General features: G+C 39.0%; 1 protein-coding gene across 4 annotated transcripts in view; it reads right to left on the reverse strand.

The window, feature by feature from the left end:
* The window catches only part of kcnab1a (potassium voltage-gated channel subfamily A regulatory beta subunit 1a), a 146,908-nt gene that overhangs the window by 3,475 nt on the left and 121,438 nt on the right, over nucleotides 1-21,995 (reverse strand). For all 4 annotated transcript variants that reach the window (XM_079621619.1, XM_079621620.1, XM_079621621.1 and 1 more), the window contains 11 exons: nucleotides 20,639-20,676; nucleotides 16,382-16,461; nucleotides 16,255-16,299; nucleotides 13,182-13,226; nucleotides 12,696-12,739; nucleotides 10,552-10,638; nucleotides 3,245-3,330; nucleotides 2,156-2,276; nucleotides 1,976-2,070; nucleotides 1,304-1,424; nucleotides 295-383 (listed from right to left, as the gene is read on the reverse strand). In XM_079621619.1, coding sequence (XP_079477745.1) covers nucleotides 295-383; nucleotides 1,304-1,424; nucleotides 1,976-2,070; nucleotides 2,156-2,276; nucleotides 3,245-3,330; nucleotides 10,552-10,638; nucleotides 12,696-12,739; nucleotides 13,182-13,226; nucleotides 16,255-16,299; nucleotides 16,382-16,461; nucleotides 20,639-20,676 — 851 coding nt within the window. The remainder of the gene's footprint in view (nucleotides 1-294; nucleotides 384-1,303; nucleotides 1,425-1,975; nucleotides 2,071-2,155; nucleotides 2,277-3,244; nucleotides 3,331-10,551; nucleotides 10,639-12,695; nucleotides 12,740-13,181; nucleotides 13,227-16,254; nucleotides 16,300-16,381; nucleotides 16,462-20,638; nucleotides 20,677-21,995) is intronic.

Consider the following 21,995-nt stretch of genomic DNA (forward strand, 5'->3'; position numbering starts at 1 on the left):
TTAAGATTGTCGGAAGGGGCGAATCGGGGCTAAATATCGGCCTAATTATCCTGCCGTGTGAACCAGCCTTTATTTTGTCCATTAGATTGAAAGATCTAAAAAAAAAAAAAAACCCTAACCCTAACCCGCCCATAGACCCTGCACTTGAAGAAATCAGGACAGAAGTGGCTGAAAGTGGACAGAAGAGACGGATTAAAACACCAGGTGTAAGTGGGAATGTGTCTCCCTCGTCTACTTGTGATCCGATCGACCAAAACACATCTTAACACCAGCTGTAAACGGCCGGGATCTCACCTGTATGGCTCCCAGGTTTTCAGTTAACTGCTCTGCATTTGAGGTTCCTAACAGGACTGAACTCACTCCCTCGTTCCGCAGACACCAGGCTGGAGAACAACAAAAGCCTTCAACACAATCTTCTCAGCAGATTTGTTGACATAGAGGTGGACAGTAACAAAGTACATTTACTTGAGTACTGTACTTAAGTACACTTTTGGAGTATCTGTACTTTACTTGAGCATTATTTTTTCTGGAAACTTTTACTTTAACTTCACTACATTTGAAAGACAAATATCGTACTTTTTACTCCGCTACATTTCTGTCAAGGTCCTTGAGTAGACAGTAGTAACGTCAGGGATGATTTGGGTTGCATTTTGGTTGGAAATAAAAGTCTGGTTGGTCAGAACTCGACTGATGTTGGTTTCTGACGTCAACCGATTTTCAACCACAATACAACGTCTGTCCAACGTTGGAGATTAACGTCAATCTGACATTGGATTCTGACATCAACATGATTTTAATTTGCAATGTTGGGTTTGGTCTTATAAATGCGAATTTTGTCATTGTTTTGGAGCACAGCTTATAGATAACAAGGCTAACATATTCATACTAAAAGCCAAAAAACTGGGAAAAGCCATTTGGGTGTCAGAAACCATTGTGGACGTTATCGAGTGACTTATTCAATCCCACGACTGGAACTGTTCTAGAAATACATGTGATATTGATATGCAGGCAGAGATTCAGAGGCATAAGGTACTGTAAATTGGCGATTACATGCAACAATGCAACGATAATAAAACAATGCATTGACATTTACTTTTATACTTAAGTACGTTTAAAAATTAGTACTTCTGTACTTTTACTTAAGTAAACATCGGTCTTTACAACTTTTACTTGTAACGGAGTAATATTTGACCAGTAGTATCTGTACTTTTACTCAAGTAAGGAAGTTGTGTACTTTGTCCACCTCACTAATGGGAAGTAAGACGACTGGTTGTGTTTGAAGTGTTGATGTGAGCAGTCTTACCTACGGCCAGCTGAGGCAAAGTACAGCCAAGCTTCTCAGCAATGTGACCGAGTTCTTTCAGCTTCGCCTGCTGCTTTCGTCCATCCTCACTCACTATCTTGTCTTTCAGCCACTGGTACGACTTCAAGACGAAACGAGAAGTAGACGAGTACAGTCGGGTAAGAAGAAGCATGGCACAAAATAACCACTTGATTTGTCATTGTATATGTGACCCTGGACCACAAAACCAGTCACATGGGTCAATTTTCTGAAATTGAGATGTATACATCATCTGAAAGCTGAATAAATAATCTCTCCATTGATGTATGGTTTGTTATGATAGGACAATATTTGGTCGAGACACAACTATTGAAAATCTGGAATCTGAGGATGCAAAAAAAAATCAAAACATTGAGAAAATCTCCTTTAAAGTTGTGCATTTATGTTCACGATTGTGCTGCATTCACTCACAAAAATACATGTTTTATATATTTACGGTAGGAAATTTACTAAATATCTTCATGGAACATGATCTTTACTTAATATCCAAATGATTTTTGGCATAAAAGAAAAATCTATAATTTTGACCCATACAATGTATTGTTGGCTATTGCCACAGATATACCCGTGTGACTTATGACAGGTTTTGTGATCCAGGGTCACATTTCTAGCAAATTAGGATTAAATTAGTACCTTCATAGATGCCCTAGAGGATTCTGGGATACCATTTTCATACTTTCCGGTGATGATCCCACAGGCCAAAGGAGACCATGTCATGGCGCCCACACCTACAGTCACACAGAGAATCAAGATGAGCCGTAGCTGCAGGACAGTCAGGATTCAGTGAGTAAATGATGATTGATTGACACCTGCCTATCTTATGGTAGAGCTCCGGCAACTGAACCTCGACCTTCTCCCTCTGGAAGAGATGATACTCCGCTTGCTCACACACTGGAGGAATCAGGTTAAACTGCCTCGCCACAGAGTACGCCTCCTAGAAACACACAGATTTACTCATATATGAATACATCTCTGGAATAGCTACACTTCATACATTTCCATCTCCATCTCCAAGTGCTTTCATAATGTCTTTTCTGGACCATCAGAAGAAGCAGATATTACAGATATTACATGCTGGAAATGATTTAAAATACTTTTATTCTCATTATATAGTGATGCCTGAGGCTAGTCAGTAACAAACCTAGTTACAAAAATGACAGTTTTCTCAAATCATGTTGGTTTCAAACACCAGTTTCTATTATTCAGTCTAAAATGTAATATAAAACTTCACTACTGTTGTATAATATAATATATTAATTATATATATATATATATATATATAATAATTTTTCTGTAGTCTTTAAGGTAGAAGTTAACTTTCAAAAGTAAACTAACACTGGGAAATATTTACTATAGTAAAAAGTGTGACAACTATTCTTTTTCTCCAATATCGTGTATAGTAATATCCCATAACTGATTGGCTCCTTGGTATAATTTCAGGCTACGAACACATGCTCCAGTCACAGGGGTGTGTTTACGTGGGATAGATCTGGCGTGACACTAGAACATGCTATTATCACAGTCACACAAATTACAGGTCATCAGTGCGCGTCCTCTTTGTAAAAACTCGGATCAAGCCTACATTTATCGCCCATGAATTGATAATGTCAGTGCTTAATTACAACATATCAGTTTGTGCCAACTTGATTTGTGCTAAACTGCAATTACAGCAACATACAGTACTGACACACCACTGACTTCAGTCACAGGGCTAAAAATATGTGATCTGGCCAATATACACTAGAGGAGCTGAGGCTGTTGTTCCAGCAAACACAGTGTTTGCTCCAGAACTCAAGCCTAAAGCAAGTCAATGATCAGCAATTCTGTCGTGACATGCAAGTGATGCACTTAATTCTGCTGAAGTGTATCATAACAACTGAGGTCAAGAAAAATGTTACTTACCATTATTTCCATAGCTGTCCATCGTGAGGTTCCCCAGTACATGGACATGCCCTGGTTTATCACGTAGGTCATGGCTCTTACAATCTCTGTGGAGACAAACATCCAATTCTGTTAGCACTCTTGTGAATGTAATCGATTAAAAGTGCACTTGTAGTGTACTTCAAATCTTACATGTATATAAAAAAATAAAAATACTTGCAAATAATATAATATCAATTAAATAAAAGGCCACATAAGTGTACATAACGAGAGTGCATGCATTACGGTATATGTTTAGTTGCACTTTTAAAAAATATGCAATTTTTAAGTACACTTATTTTGATGTTGACACACATATTAAAGTACTTGATTATAATCTAAACAGTAGTGCATTGTTATACAATTTTACATTTAAATGTGCTAAATTGCTTCTTTATTTAAAATATTGTAATTACACATTTGTAATTATGTCAAGTTCAAAGCAATGATCACAAGACAGGTAATAACAAAGCCTTTACTTGATAACACGTAGGACTATATAGAAATCTCATTTCAACTCATTTAACATTATCACTCAAACACAAATGATACTGGACAAAGGACTGAGGAAACTTAAAGGCTTAAATACAGTTAATAAAGGAACTGAACCACAGGTGAACGTAATCAGTCACTAATGAAACCAGCTAGCAAAACGAAACTGAAATTAAACCAAAACTGAACAAGACCATTACAAATATATTACATACAAGGTTCAGTAAAAATTACGTTGAAATATATTTTAGTTTATCATAAATGCTTGTCAGTAATTCAAAAACAATAAAAGTAACTAAGTTCTATTTATGAAAAAAAAGAAAGAAAAAAAAACGTAAAAGTTAATCTGAATGCTTTTAACATGTATTCTATTGTAAACTAAGTGTCCACAAAATATTGGACCAGCATTCAGTTCTCACCTAAGTATATTCTTTTAAAATATATTATTTTCTTAAGTATTTCTTTTTTTTAAGTATGCTAAAGTACTTTTATATTATATTATAAAAGGGCTTTTATATTATATTATGATAATTTAATCTTTATTTTTTTTTAGTTAATGTTGAAAAGCCAGAACAAGTAAAAACAAATCAGACTGTTATGAAGATAAAACAATAAACTACAATAGTTCCACTGGTCATTAGTCATAAATGTCAGATTTGGTGTAAATTAGCTAAATGTGTGAAAAGTGTTGAACTCGATGTCCTCCTGTTACATACGTTCTGATGACAGTTCAGACCTTTTCTGCTATATTCAGAAACATAATCTGGTATGGTGCAATATATTTTCATTCACTGTGTATCAGCTTGGGTTCATTAAGTTCGGCTTGACGTACTTTTGTGTAGTTTCACTCAATTCAATAAGCGGACTCGTGAGGAATAAAAGAATGCTGAAGTGCAGTGTAACTTTATATTCCCTTCAGCTTTTACCCTTCATGCTGACAAAAAGCGAGAAAGCAGGGGACTGCAGAGCCACTGAGGAACTTTAATATGCACTGCACACAGTGATGAGCACCAAACTCTGGACACTTTACGCATCGATGCAGCAGAAAAGCACTGCATAGCGATCTGCCTGCCCATGTCTATGAGACAGACAGTGAGAGAGAGGTGGCAACGTCTAGCCCATGCTTACAGATAAGAAGCATAGATGATTAAGCAACACAGGCTCATTGGAAAAACATTGCTGCAAAATTATATGACGTTTATGAGTAATCTTCTTGTGTAACCCCCACTCCGAGCAGGATTCGAACCGGCTTTTTTTGCATGGTAAGCTCACTAACAAGGACACAGCCAGGGGAGTGAGGTTTTACTATCTGTCCTCTGTTACACTCACCCCACTAAACCGTCCCATCCGGGTCACGGCACCAACGTAACTCCTCCAGTTCTACTTCGAGCGGTATTCGAACTGGCGTTTCTGGCATGAGCGGTGTACAGGCTCACTAACAAGGACAAAGCCTTTAGCATCAGTCACTTGTGTGACTCTTGAGGCCAGGGGGAGTGAGGTTTTACTAGCTGGCCTCTGTTACACTCACCCCCCTAAACCGTCCCATCCGGGTCACGGCACCAATGTAACCCCTCCGGTTCTACTTCTACAAACAAGGACACAGACTTTTGTCAGTCACTTCTCTTGAGGCTGGGGGAGTGAGGTTTTACTTGCTGGCCTCAGTTACGCTCATCCCCCTTAACCTAACTCCCATCCGGGTCACGGCACCAACATAACTCCTCCGGTTCTACTTCGAGCGGGATTCGAACTGGCGTTTCCAGCATGGGAGGTGGACGCTAAACTAACAAGGACACTAAAGACTGCACCCTCTAGCTTCAGTCGCCCAGTGAGCGGCGGTAAAAGCACTTTCAGTTTTCTGATGAACGTGAATCTGGCAATGTTTTATTAAGGTGATTGTTGTACATATTGTGAAAATTTTCAATCATATTTGAAAATAACAGACTACCTACATTAAACCTAACAAAAGCAAATGTGAGAAAAACACTTGCTGAAGCATCCATGTCATTTTAGCTTGCTAAGTGTATTGCTGTACCAGGTGAGCTACCAAAGAAGTTTACTAGGGAGCTGTTTATGTGATGCAAACATCAAAACTTATTAGTTTTCAAATCATGCACTATGGTATAAATGTTTTGAGGTCATAACACAGTATTGTGCAAGGAACTGCATGAAATGTCTTTATTAATGCCCCTGTAATCATTATTTTAGTCTCTAGTGTTAATTTCAGCCAATGGAATCAATTTGGGGTCCTAGACAGACTCAACTCACAGAGCGAACTGCATTGGTAAGGTAATGACATTTTTCATAAATTAACTGATTTTGTAACAAATACATTTTATTGTGCTAGACAGAGGATGATATAAAACCAGTAAATGCAAGTTAAATTAACATCAATCAAGAGTAGCAGGCTGTCAAGAGAGAGCTGAAAAGCTTGTTAAAGTAGAGAAGTCTGAAAGTGTTGGCTGAGTCAGGGTGACCTTGGGATCTGGCGCAGAGCTTTGAAATATTACTAAGCCCTAAACGCTACACAACAGAACAGCTCTGAGCGGTACATGCTTTACCAGAAGGGCATACTGATCCCCCTCGCCCAAGAGAATATTGATTGAGCTTACAAAAAGAGGGTGGATATAAAAAATCTCTAATTTCTAGCTCTAAACTGTGCTCTAAGCGATTTAAGCCGTTTTGCTTACTTTGCTACTTTATGTATAAGCTAATGCTTCCCTGCAATTTACAGAGTTTAAGGTTTTCACATAGTTCCAACTAGGGATGAACCGCTATGAAAATATTGGTCGATACCGATATTTGAAAGCCGATTATCGATATATTGGCCGATAAATGTAAATAAAAAAATTATATAATTTTTGAGAGCCTGATTACAAGTTTCACCATTAAAAGTCATGTCCCAAGCACACAATTATAATGTTCTCATTATAATTTTATGTAGCCTATATGACAGACTTGAACTGCACGTTGCACTTTTTTGAAGTGATTCCAATCATATTTAAAGCAGTTCAAATCCATCATGGCGAACCGTGAGCATCTGAAGTGTCTCAGCTGAAGGAAATAATTCATCTATTAGCTTTAATATTGGCTATAATATTGACCAAATTGTCTTATTAGGCCGATGACAATAACATTAAAGGATAATTCCGGTATTTAACACCTTGAGTCTATATTGTAGAGTTTTTGACTATAAAAGAATTGGCCATGGACCCATTTAACATTGGAGTCAATGGTCATGTCCGAAAATGTCATTAAAACAGCCAATAATGTTCGTTTACAAAATTGTTAAACTCACCGAGTGGTTAGTGGTGTTCGTTGATTATAAACAATATATCGTCGCAATATATGATTCCAATCCGTTTATTTTGCTATAGTGGAACTATTTTTTCAGACTCTTCACAACCGTGTAACTTCCGCTCAATATTTGAATCTGAAGCGTTAGCACACTCCCGACCACTTGATGGCGATAACCGATGTTTATGTCTCGCGGGACACTCACGGTCACAGTCGAGTTCAACTTCATATTGCACTGGTCAGTGGTCACGTCTTTCAATATGGTTAGAATTTGTGCGGTCAAAAACTGCGGTAAAGAGCTCTGCTCGCTAGCCTTATGAGAAACGGAAGCGAGCAAATAGATTACATCGACCAAATGTAAACAGCCCCCTTTCCGTTTCCGTTAGCGCATTTATATTAACGAGCACTCAGTCCTTCAACAGAATTCAATGGGATTTTACAAAATGACGAATAAAACACGACAGAAACTGTATTTCGCAACACTTTTTGTTTCTGGAACATCAACTAACATCACCAATCACTCGGTGAGTAGCACAGTTTTGAAAAATAATGTTAAAGGCTGTTTTAATGACATTTTCGGACATGCACATTGACTCCAATGTTAAATGGGTCCATGGCCAATTCTTTTATAGTCAAAAACTCGAGAGAGGAACCATTGTCAAAAAAATGTTGTCTACCACTCTTGTTCATCCAAAACAAACTACAATATAGACTCAAGGTGTTAAATACCGGAATTATCCTTTAAGCATGAATCGGCTGATACCGTTATGGAGGACGATTTATCGTGCATCCCTACTTCCACTCCTGAACCAGCTAATCGAGGTCTTGCATACTAGAAACATCCAGACATGTGTGTTTTTGATGCAAGTTGGAGCAAAACTCTACAGGACAGTGGCCCTCCAGGAGTTTGAACCCCTGACGTTGCGATTTCTCAGGACACCCATTTCAGTGATATCTGCCAGATAGTAGAGACATTAAGCAAAGGGCTAAAAACAGCTTGCCTAGCACTTTAACATGCTTTATACTAATTAGCACCATCCTGAGAGATCAGAAATTGTCTTGAATCCCTCCATGGTTGTCTCTAAGGCATGAAACTTTCTGAAAGTACGAGAAACAAATGCTTCAAGCTATGCAGGATCAATTAAATTCATAAGATACTGCATTCTCATCCCAGTTATAGGCTATGCGTTGCGCATTATCACTAGGGGTGCTGTAGGCGGGTTAGTTTCTTCCAATTCTTCAGTCAATTTTCTCTTTAGTACAATTATAAAACTGCTGTTACTGCCACAGTAAAGCAAGAATGCACACGTATCAAGTATGCATGTGCAGTACATTCGCTTCTGTTTCTGACCTTCAGAAGAAAAACAACTTTGAAGCCGATCAATCTCCTTCTATCATTCATGTTCTCCATCTTCCTCTACTACTATCTGTTCTTCTCTCTTCTCCTTATGCATTTAGGCTTTTGGCATATGTCTGTAGATAATACGATGGATAAACAAAAGAGAAAATCAGCTAGTCATTTCCTTATGAAGGTCAAATATCTTCCATCTCTTTATTTTGCTCTTCTGAGAATAAAACACTGTTTTAAAAGCGGCATCGGCAGCAGGTACTCGTTTTAATGCACATTTTCTCCAAATCACTGGTTTCTCTCTGTACGCCTCATATTTTGTAACCGGTTTATACTGTTCAAGAGACTTCGCTATTCTGTGGTTTGTGCCAAAAGCACATTATTAAACAGTAGATTGGATTTTCAGGCTGACTGCACTTGAGGCTTTGGGCAGCACAGAGCTTGAACAGCAGTTTGGTGGCTTGCTGGCTGCATTGCGTTCCTCGTGTAGAAGTAAGAAGTCTGGTTATTGAGAATGGCACCCCGGGGACTGCACTTAATCATAACCCTGTTATCATGAATGCATATTTCAGAGCACTTAGACCTCAGATGGATGTGTCTGCAGGACACCAACACTCATTCTTTTGTACATCTCTGGCTTTTGATGCAGTATTGTCATTGCTAACTTCACAGCACTTTTCTAGAGAGTATCCCAAAGTGCTTTGGTGAAGGTATAAGGTACAATTTTTTACCAAAGTCTACTAAAGTCTTCAAGATGTACCCCGAACAAGTCAATTAATGCAATGATTTTCATTCACTGCCGTTCAAAAGTTTGGGGTAAGCAAGATTTTTTCTAATTAATGTTATAATTATTCTTATTTATTTGATTATTTATGTAATTATTTTAATTTATTCTATGTAAAGCACTTTGAATTACCACTGTGTATGAAATGTGCTATATAAATAAACTTGCCTTGCCTAATTAATACTTTTAATAAGAAAGGATACATTGAATGGATCAAAAGTGAGATATACAGTAGATTTGGATTTCAATTAAATGCTTTTAAACATTCTATTCATCAAATAATTTTGGGAAAAATGTATCTCAGATTCCACAAAAATAAGAAGAAGTACAACTGTTTTCAACATTTATAATAATCAGAAATGTATCTTAATGCATGTCATGAAACTAAAGAATGCTGAAAATTCATATTTGCCATTCCATGAATAGATCACATTTTTAAATATATTCAAATTGAAAAAAAATAGTTATTTTAAATTGTAATAATATTTCAGAATATTACTGTTTTTTCTATATTTTTTATCAAATAAATGCGTATAAGCAAATGTAAGGCTGCTCGATTATGGAAAAAATCATAATCACGATTATTTTGGTCAGTATTGAAATCACGATTATGTAACACGATTATTTCACATGACTTTGGGAATGTGTTGCATTTATTAAAGACACCTTTCAACAATTCTCAAAAAAACTTTTTGAACTATTAAAATAAATAATATAACAGATAATACTTCAATAAACGTAATAATTCCCGCAGGTCTACCACTTATAATGCGGGAAATTCCCCCGCAAACATTGATTCACTTTAGCAAGTAGATTGTATGAGAAGCCTAAATTAATCCACAGAAACTTTCTCCAAGACGCAATTTCACAAACCGCGTGAGTGTTCAGCGGCGCCGCGTCTTCTCTCTCTCCGTCTCTCAGAATGGGTTGCACAAGGCAAGCGTCGACACTACACTCTCGCGTTTAGGAGTCGGGACATGACGTTATTGTCACTTGCACAATCGGGCCAGCATTGCATCGTAACTAAAGCTGATCATTTTCACTTCTTTTTAAGTCTCATCAGTTTAAACATTCAAGCTGAGAGAGGTTATGGCTTCGGGAGGGGCGGATGTGCGCGTGTCATTCTGAACACAAGACAAAATAAGAGTGTTCTTGCACAACAGAACATGGCGGCAAAATAATAGGTTTTACTTGATTGTACTATGTTGGTGATCTTTGGGAGCCGAAATTCAATGAATTGCACAGCCCTAAGTAAATGTGACATTTTTTAAATCTCTCTCGCTCTGTTCCCAAGGCTCTCGCCCCCACCCAGCTTGCTATACTTACTGACCCCAAACTTGTGAACATTAGTGTATATCCGGCCAAACTCACCCTCCATCGGTGTGTTGCTGTCGGGCCGGTTGGCGAACACCACGTCTACATACTCCAGCTGCATTCTCTGCAAAGAGCCCTTGAGACCTGAAAGAGGAGACGGTTAATGTGAGTGTGTTTGAGCATTTGTTTGTCTTCCTCTTCAAAAAGTCTGGTAGTGTTTACCTAGCAATATAGCGTGATTAGCTGTGAATGGGAGACAGGTTTGTGCATGCTATGACAGATCACAGTTTGCTGACGCTCACAGCCTTCATAACATCAGGACACACTGGATCGCGCGCGCAGACGATGTGTGAGTCTGGTGGACTGCAGTAATCCAGCTCTTTCTGTTCAGGGCTCACTCGCTGGGTCTCGCTCTTTAAATCGGCCCGATTGATTGGGACTGGATTCCCTCCTGTGCTCATCTCTAGAGGCTCACTCTGACAGGGTCAGCATCCGGAGGTCAGATGAAGCTTTACAGTCAGGAAATGATGGTGTGTGTGTCAGCAGTTTGAGACACACCGATCGATCAATAATATAGTGGGAAGTAGCACAACGAGAGCTATGTTTCCATCCAAATTTGTGAATTTAACTTGCGTGCAAAGTTGCAATATCGCATCAAACATTTGCAAATAAAGCAGCGTTTCCATCCCATATGTTCATTAAAAAATCTGCACTTCCTGGGAAATTAGCGTGAGTATCTGTAATAAAAATGGAGGTTGCTGCAATTGGGGAATCTGCTGTGTCTCTTTTTTCCTACATTGTAAATATCTTGCGTCGGATGCTGGCGTTTGTGAACGCATCATGTGAGACGCTTCTGGAGGGAATTATACCAAATCATTCTGATCACAGACTTTGTCTCAGGCATTTCAGAATTACCAAACCAACAATTGAGATGCTGTGATGTGATTGGTCACTTGGTTAGTCCAGTTATCCAATCAAATCCACAGTTGAGTTTGTTGTGCATCAAAGGGATTTATTCTGTAAATGTTTTTGCGCAAGTCTTTTCATCGGATCAAGAATGTGTCCGCCTCAATTGAGTTTGCCATTTCCATTCCATCTTATCATTATCATTAACATTATTTTCTTTTTTAAATTCAATGCACATTTTATACATGTTTTATATCAAAAATTAAACTTGCTTATCAAAGTTGTTGTATGCATTGCATGAATTGCATTTTAAGAGCAGTTTTTAAATAACTTAATCCAGACTGTCATACTATGACATAAATTGACAAAAATATCCGAAATCCTTGTCCGAGTGGGGACATGGTTTGGTCCCTATAAGCAAAACAGCTTATATCATATTAAGTGTTTTTTTTTAAGTGTAAAAATGCTAAAAGTTTTCTGTGTGTGTGTGTGTGTGTGTGTGTGTGTGTGTGTGTGTGTGTGTGTGTGTGTGCATTTGTGTGCGTGTGTGTGTGTTTTGCAGCCTTACCAGACCAATGACTGATCCAAATGCAATGATGTAAATATAATATACGGCTGGTGTGTTCACAACGTCACAGACAAGCTCCAAAAGCAGGGAGCTGCGGGTGTGTTACAGGAGTGTGTATCCTCAGCTCTGTGTTTATAAAATAGCTGTCTGGCCTCAAACTTGCTGGCATGGAAGAAAAATAAGGGCCAGTGCAGAACAGCACACACAACCAATCATTCATCCACCATGTAACCCTGAATATCTAGGCCAGGGTGTGTATTATTTCCTGTACTTTCACACCAAAGGTAACTCTGAACCTACTGATAGTATCTACTGTATGAATTACAACATAAGTCGTTTTCAGGGCAGTAGTTAATACTGTAATATTAAAAGAATAGCGAATACCCACAAGAAATTCTGAAATGAACTGAAAGTCAAGGTGTCTGTTAGTGTCAGATGAGGTTCAGTCAAGAAAAAGTCAGATGCATGGGCGATTGGGCGTTCATTCTCGGCTTGATTCTGTGCAAAGTGTGTTCAGTGACTGATGCCGTTTGGCGAGTCACTCTCGTGTGTGTGTGTCTGGCTCCGTCCTCTTTAGTCCTGCGATCTGTTCTGCCCGCCAGAGCGACACTAACAGTAAAACCACTCAATCAATGCCCCATCACACTCACACACGCACACACACACACACACACACAAGCTGTGATCACACAGAGAGAGGATTTAAGAAAGAGAAAGTGTACTTCACCTTCAATAATGTGTTTCCTAGAAAGGCCTCGTTCGGTCTCGGCTCTGTGGCAAAAGAAAAGGAGACACGCAAAGACAATCGTACATAACAAAGACAAAGAGTTTAGTTCAGTCTAACATATGAGACATGTGACATGAAGACTGGGACTTTTGCAAATGTTCACTTTTCAAGTGGCATATTTAAATGCTAATTATTATTCATGAGAGAGGATTTGTGGGGAAATGGGACAGGCCTTTTCTTTAGTCTTATCGAGCTCCGCAGCTGCACTTCTGCTCACTGACTCCCAGAATACTTCTCATTGAGGAAACACTGGGTCAGCGCTTGCCCTGAACGGAGGTCTATAATTGCATTTATGAAATGTGGGAATCTACGGATGTCGGCGTTAAGTGTGCTGCCCTTTAGAGTGTGCAACAGCGTGAGTTATGAAATAAAAGTCCTCATGCTAGGAAGGGACATACTGTACGAGCACACTGACAGTTTACTCACTTTCCACCCCAGTAGAGCTTCGTGGTAATAACCAGACTGGATCGCCTTAAGAAAAGGAGGAAAGAGAGAGGGAAAAGTGAGTTAAATATGCACATAAATGTTCCAAAATAAATTTCACTCGAGGGGAAAATGATAAATCAATGAAACCATCAGTAAACAAACCGTTTTAAATAAACTCTGAACAGAGGAGAGTCTGCTGGAGAAAAGAGAGCGAGACAGAGCTCGTAATAAAACAAGAACCAACATTGGTTTGGTTTTTCAGAGATGGCGAGAACTGAGGGATTTGAAATGTTGTAAAAGCGACGCAGAGATGGTGTTTTTATAACTCAACAGGTGAATAATGTGTTTTATTGAACAGATAAATTGCAATATGTAGCTCTCTAATGCTGCGTTCACACCGAACGCGAATTGAGTGTCTGGAGCGAGTAATTTCCATGTTAAGTCAATGTAAAGACGTCTGGAGGTCCTGCGGCGCGAAAGAGGCGAATTGACCCTTCACAGGGAGCTTGATTGACAGGTAATCTGACCAATCATGCTTCGCCATCCGGCATTTTGTCCGACAAAGCAGTCAGGAGAGTTAGTAGATTAACATGGGAGGATTTGAGCTTGAGAAGCGGAGTGTACTGACGCCTTTCCGCGGTTAAAACAACATTCCTTCTGATGTTCATTCATGTTTATTTGATGCTATAAATGAACTAGAAGGAAGAGATGATCGGTTCACGAGCGGCTTTAACTGAGGCTCTACAATGATCTGTCACACACATTAAAGAGCCACAAAACGGTATTTATTGTTTAAATTTCTTTTAAAAAATGATCAAATTTGAAAGGTGAGACTTTGTTTAATACGTTTAATATCAAAAGTAACCGTAAAGTAAGCTGGTCTGTCCTGTCTGTCAGCGTGTTGTCAGATTAAATTACAGATTATTTTACACTAATAACCTAAACAAAGAAATGGCACAGAGCTATTGAATTATTCAGGACATCAAAGAAGGAATGACATTGTTCAGCTATGTTAACTATGAATGTGACATTGAACACTTGCAGTCATACATATCTGAATGAGATGAAGAAAAACTCCAAATATGGGATTGTTTACCATGTCATTTGAATAATAGGACTACTAATAATGTATGATTTAATAATTTTATCGTATAGAATAACGTGGAAAACCTGCCATTTGAAAAAGTTAGTGACTCAGGGTCTAATTTCGTCTCGAACACTTCAAACGCTCGCTTTATATGTGAGTCCAATTCGCTTTGGATTTGGATTTTGGATCGAGTAAATGTTCAAGCGTCTCAATTCGCGTTCGGTGTGAACGCAGGATAACAGTGTGTGTGTAGTGCCCGTCCTTGATAAAAGGTAGACTCGCTCTCTGCATTGTAAATGGTGTAAATGAGATTTCACTGGTGTGAACTCTCGCTGAGTCCTACATTCACAGCTGAGAGCTGCCCTCTTAAGTGTGGCCTTACAAAATAATTAAGATACAGTTTAAAGAAGAAAGTTGAGGCTGTGAAATTTAACACATATTAGGACAGTGTCGTATTATAAGTGACTTCAATGACTTCGCATTTCACACCCAATTGTCACTGTAGAAAACAAACAGCTGGTGTAAAAATATGTGAACTTCACACCATTTCTATGGAAGGAGTGAGAAAAAAGGAAAGAGAATGAAAGAAAAGGGAGGAAATTGTGTTATGATGAAAGTGGGGAATGGGACGGGTATTCGAATATGGGAGAGAGAAGGAGAAAGAGAGAATGAACTGAAAGTAAAGTAATGAAAGACAGAAGAGAGGGACACTCAACAGTATACGGATCCCAGGGGTCACTTCATCTTTAATGTGCATCCATTAAACATTTACAGACAAGATCAGTCCAGATGTGTTGATGGATTTTGATTGGGGGTCATGAATATACAGACACTGGCTGATGATGTGCATGTGTGGTCACTGCGGTGGGACAAGGACATCTAGCAGCATTACAGCGTGGTTATGGATCCTGAAGCTTATAAAAGGGGCCAGATTAAATTAGTTGTGGGAATCTGAACATTACAGATCAGTCTGATGAGATGTGTGTGAGAGAGAGAGAGAGAGAGAGAGAGAGAGAGAGAGAGAGAGAGAGAGAGAGAGAGAGAGTGTGTGTGTGTGTAATCTTGGGAACAACACTATAATCTGTCAAGTAGTAAGACACTGTAATGCAAAACTGTATTAAAAACCCAAAATTACTTTTTTATTTCTGAGATGGTAACTGGATGCCACCCGTTAACTTAGTGCTCTTCATGTACACTACAGTTCAAAAGTCTGGAGTCAGTAAGATCTTTTTTAAATGTCTTTGAAATAAGTCTCTTATACTCACAAAGGCTGCATTTATTTTTTCAAAATAGTAAAAAAAAATATATATAAATATATAGTGATATATTATTGCATTTTTAAAAAAAAGTTTTCTGTTTAAATATATTTTAATGGGATACTTTTTTGAATTGTTTGAAAAGTAAAATAAACAGCATTTATTTGAAATAGAAATGTTTTGGATTAATGTAAAAATGTTTTTACTATTACTTTTGATCAATTTGATGTCCTTTCTGAAAGTATACAATTCTTTTAAAAACTCCTTACTGACCCTAAACTATTGAAATGATTGAAAACACAAGTTGCACACCTCCTCAAACCGTAGGGAAAAGCGCATACAGTTATCAGGCAGTGTTTAGTGTGTATTCGCAGTACAATACAATGAAATAAGCAGTATGCACGTACCCTGTTCTCATCTTTTCATCTGTAACAACTTTCCCCCACTACTACTGTGGAAAGTGCTGTGAATCTTGCAGCGAATAATGAATCTCACTTAAAGTGACAAATCAGTAAATTTCAAACACAACCCTCACTTAGATGCTCTCGACTGCTGGCATCGATTAAGTGAAACTGAGCAGAATCCTAGAGATCAAAGTCCCTGTTAAAAGTGTGTGTGAGTAATGAGACGTAACCGACAACTACAGCTCCAGTTCCACTTTTCATTTGTCCCTCCTCTATCGTGTATCACAGCTACACACAGACGTGCTTGACATACAAATCAGCCGTACCTCCAGCCCTTCTTTCTGATGATGTTTCCCAGTATGACTTCAGCTCTGTAAAAGACAGAGATGTTACTAATGACTCATGGAGTAAAGTGAATTATGGGTAATCTTGTTGATGCTGAGTCATACTCACTTTCCAGCAGCATACACCTCTGCGGTGTCAAAGAGGTTCACCCCACTCTCATACGCTATAGTCATCAGCTGCTCCGCCACCTAGAAGACACACACACACACAAAGAGACAGAGACACACACACGTACACAAAGAGACAGAGACACACACACGTACACAAAGAGACAGAGACACACACACACACACACACACACGTACACAAAGAGACAGACACACACACACACACACACAAAGAGACAGAGACACACACACACATACACAAAGAGACAGACACACACACAGAGACAGACACACGCACGTACACAAAGAAACAGACACACACACGTACACAAAGAAACAGACACACACGTACATAAAGAGACAGAGACACACACACGTACACAAAGAGACAGACACACACGTACACAAAGAGACAGAGACACACACACACGCATGTACACAAAGAGACAAAGACACACACACACGCACGTACACAAAGAGACAGACACACACGTACACAAAGAAACAGACACACACACACGCACGTACACAAAGAGACAGAGACAGACACACGTACACAAAGAGACAGACACACACATGCATGCACGCACACGTACACAGAGACACACACACACACACACGTAAACAAAAGAGACAGAGACACACACACACACACGTACACAAAGAGACAGAGCCACACACACACACACGTACACAGAGACAGAGACACGTACACAAAGAGACAGACATACACACACACACGTACACAAAGAGACAGAGCCACACACACACACACGTACACAGAGACAGAGACACACACACGTACACAAAGAGACAGACACACACACACACGTACACAAAGAGACAGAGCCACACACACACACACGTACACAGAGACACACACACATACACAAAGAGACAGACACACACACACACACGTACACAAAGAGACAGAGCCACACACACACACACGTACACAGAGACAGAGACACACACACGTACACAAAGAGACAGACATACACACACACGTACACAAAGAGACAGACACACACACACACACGTACACAAAGAGACAGACACACACACACACACACACACACAATTAGAGATAGAGGGGTCATGCCCTTCTGAGCTATCACAGTAGTGTATAATAATTTAATAAAGTGTAGTAATAAAATGTTTTTAAAAACGTTGAATGCAATAAATCACCTTTTTAAAAACTTATATTTTTATATATATATATATTTATAAAACTGAATAGAAATATTTCTTTCATTATATATTTTCCAGTCCATATTCACCTATGAACAGAAGATGTTTAGTGCTATTGCAAATTAAATCAGGACCAGGCCAATCATTCCACGTATGAGAATATTACACATGGCCTTTTCAAACCGTGTGTGTGTCACTAGAACACTAAAGCCGTGAGCCAGTCGGAGTCGTTCAGGTGTGACTGTGTTTAGTTTTAAGCAATTAAAGAAATCCTGTCAATGATTTAGTGTTTTCGGGAAGTGTGACAGCGGCTGCAGACCATCGTCGGTCGCATTCACTCAGTCATCAATAACATCTCGATCAGTGTGTGTTATGTTGTGCAGTGGATCTGCGGGGTGAGAGTGTGTGTGCAGGTGATTGAGTTTGTGTGAATATATGCGCATAAGTGTGTGCTTATTCGAGTCTCATGCTCTCCCTCAGGCCTAAATCACATCAATGAATCAGCATAAAAACGAGACAAAAGCAGACGACCATTACAGGAATTAAAGCAGTTTTAAATGAAGCACAGAAGAGAGGAGAGATATTCACCTCAATCATCAGTGCACGTGTTCATATAACAGTGAGAGCGCTAATGTAAATGGATTTTGCTGTTTTTTTAAGGGTTGTGATATTCTTAGCTCTTATTTCTAAGTCTGTGCACTTATGACTTCATACGTGAAAACTAGTTAAAATAATGCACTAGAACTAGTCAAAATAATGCTTTTGGTATATGAATAATAGAAAAAATGCATCTGAAATATAGTAATATCCAAGTCAGTTATGAAACTCTAGAGGGCTGATAGGTTCTTAATGAAATCTACAAACAATGACATCATTACTACATGGCACAAGCTGATTGGCCCTCTGCTGAGATTGCAGCCAATGAGATTGCTGGCTCAACATTTAAATAGTCTGGGGTGCGTTTCCCAAAAGCATCGTTAGCCAATAGGGTGGCCATTTCCATAACACTATAAAGGAGGACACTTTGCGGCAGTGAGGCAAGAATAATTGCATAGGACTACTAATTGCACTACTACGACTAATTGTAGCTACTCGCAACTACAATACAATTGACCCTTCGCAGGGAGCTTAATTGACAGGTATTCTGACCAATCATATTTCGCCATCCGCCATTTAGTAGGAGAGTTAGTAGATTAACATGGGAGGATTTGAACTTGAGAAGCGGAGTGTCGACGTCTTTCCGCGGTTAAAACCACATTCCTTCTGATGTTCATTCATGTTTATTTGATGCTATAAATGAACTAGAAGGAAGAGATGATCGGTTCACGAGCGGCTTTAACTGAGGCGACACAGCGATCTGTCACACACATTAAAGAGCCACAAAAAGGTATTTATTGTTTAAATTTCTTTTAAAAAATGATCAAATTTGAAAGGTGAGACTTTAATACGTTTAATATCAAAAGTAACCGAAAAGTAACCTGGTCTGTCCTGTCTGTCAGTGTGTTGTCAGTCTCCTCTCTGCTCCGATGTATTTTTCATTGCGTGAGAACATAGTGTGGCGTGAGAGCGGCGTAGCTTGTCAGGCATAGCGACAGTAACTAAGGGGGGCGGGTCTTTGCGAACGGTCAATTCTTAGCATTTAGGTAGTATTGAATTTAGTATTTTGAATTTTTTTAATTTGCATATATTAATACATTTTATTGTTTCTCAGATACACAGACACACTGCTGTGAGCATGTAAGATTTGCTCCTGCTGCTTAGACAGGATGAATCCTGATGAACTGATGAATCCTGTATCAGATCTATGGAGCTGGGGAGGTGGAGGGGTTCAGAGGAACTGCAGGACTAGCTTACAGCAAACAATCAACGTTTCCCGTACAACTGCGCAACTCGCTGCTTCACTACAATAGTGCGATGCATCGTTGGAGAAATCAAGCTAGTCACAACTGTTTCCCGAAACCATATTGTCGCAAAGTGGTCATTCAACCACCTTGGTTTATGACGTCACGCATGTGGTGAAGTAATATTGTACTAATATTGAAGGAATGTGGTTTTAATCGCGGAAAGGCGTCAGTACACTCCGCTTCTCAAGTTCAAATCCTCCCACGTTAATCTACTAACTCTCCTGACTGCTTTGTCGGACAAAATGGCGGATGGCGAAGTATGATTGGTCAGATCACCTGTCAATCAAACTCAATGCGAAGGGTCAATTGCTTTCTAGATTTTCAAGCCACATTTCATCTATTCAATCTCCTGCCGCAACAACGTAATGCTTTGGATGATCAGTGGCATGTCATATTCTTTCAGTTTGAAGTAATCAAATTAAGCGAGTACAAGAGGAACTGAGAGAAGAGCAACTTCACACTCTGTAGCCTCACATTTCATACAACGTCAACTCTAGTTTATTTAACAGAAGTCTCTTAACACTTCCTTTAATCCTCCTCCTACTACTTCCACACACTCCGAGACTGTTACTCACACAAAGTGCGAACATAAAGTCCTGATTCAGACGTTGCCCTCTGACACCCCCAATGCCTCAGAGAAAGCAAATCCCTTACGACGGCAGAGAAACAAACCGCCCTGTCACTCTACGCTGGAGGTCCAGTCAGATCCACTCAGCTGCTGACGGGACGCTGAGTCATTCCGCTGGCCACAAGTGTGTGTGTGTGTGTGTGTGTGTGTGTGTGCATGATTAGGACGGATTCCAACATTTCATGCTCTATCTCTTGACAACCAGCACAGAAAGGAAGAGAGACTGAGGACATTTTAACCCTTCCACTGAGGCAGAAGGATGTTTTATATAAACTTAAATGCCCTCAGAAACAAATTATCATCCTCACTTGTCCTCTAGGTTGACGCGACTGTCCCTTCCACGACATCCTTGTCTGTGTGCTTGTATGTTTTACACAATTTCTAGAACAAAATGTCAGGGTGTTGTGTGTATTTGCCATCTGCAGGCTGTTCGCGTCACTCTTGCTGTGATTTTCACTACGCTCTGATTGGGATACGTTCATAGCTTCAGGTAAGTGTCAGCGTCAGTACAGAAAACAGAACAATTCTCACTTACTTCATCTGAAATCTGGCCTCCAAATGTCACCCAAGTGCCTGTGAAGGAAAAGGAAAGAAAAAAATGTGATATTAGCAGTTAATTCTCATTTAATGACCGTTTGATTATCCTCTTGAGAGCAAAAAGAGAAAACCTGCTCATGTGTGTTTTCTGTATTGTCAGAATCGTCCTCCTCGAGGCTCTACTGAACATGCCTATTCTTTTTCAACCATTAAGATTTTCATCTGAACCCGTACAGATTATGGGTTGCCAAATGTGAACGAAATAATGCTGCAAGTAACTACACAGTTGTGCCATATTGAGCTCAAACTAAAGCAGATTTTGACATTAATAGAAATTATATTGCAATACATGCTTACAATTTCAAGTTAAAAAAGATATTATATTTAATAAACAATATTTTAATTTAAAAATATTGTTTATCACAAATTACCTTATAGGACTTGTCACCAAAAATGTAGATTAATTAAATAATTGCTTAAAATCACAGCCCTAAAATGTCAACATCTCCATCTTAAATTAAAATCAAAATCTTGAAAATAAATTGGAAAGCTAAATATTTATGTAATAAGCATATTGTTGATGCTTTGCCCACTGTCAACTATTAAGGAAAGACTGTAGCAATATAACAGAGCTTGTGAAAAACATACATATTTTGTTAACAAATAAAATTTGCTCGTATATATAGATTTTCTCCTCTCTGTTTCCCTGGTGCTAAAAGTAAATGACCCTAATAAAGATAGAGGTTTGGACACTGGATGGATGGACGGATAAAGGTCACATGCATAAGACGGGTGTAACAATATATCATGTCACAATATTGCAATGCAAAAATATGTATCGTGCACCCAAAATAAAAATGACTGTTCGAAAAACTGAATTTTAGTGTCAGTACATTAAACTGCTATATACAGTATAATATTGAATATAATGTTTATAATAATGCAATCTGGGTATTTCCAGCTTCAGAATCATGAATATTGTTATTCTGGTGTCTCTATTGTCCTGTGCTTTGGGTTTCCAGCATCAAGTCCAAGACTATTCATTTGCACCCCCAATACCAAATTTAGCATTTTAATAAACAGTAATTTTTTTGTTAACCCTTTACAGCGTCTTGGAGTATCGCAATAGTATCGTGTTGTGAGTTCAGTATCGTGATGCGTTTCGAATCGTGATATGTGAGAAAGGTTACCCCCCTAATGCATAGTAACTTTCTCAGTTCCTGTGGTGATCTACCAGTAACCCCTCCGGTTCCTCTCACACCGCTCCGAACGGGATTCAAAAATGGCGTTTCCGACATATGATGTGGGCTAATTAAAAAGGACGCTAAAGACAACAGCTTCTAGCGTTAGTTGCT

Source organism: Phoxinus phoxinus (genome assembly GCF_949152265.1).
Source record: "Phoxinus phoxinus genome assembly, chromosome: 8".
NCBI classification, from domain to species: Eukaryota; Metazoa; Chordata; class Actinopteri; order Cypriniformes; family Leuciscidae; genus Phoxinus; species Phoxinus phoxinus.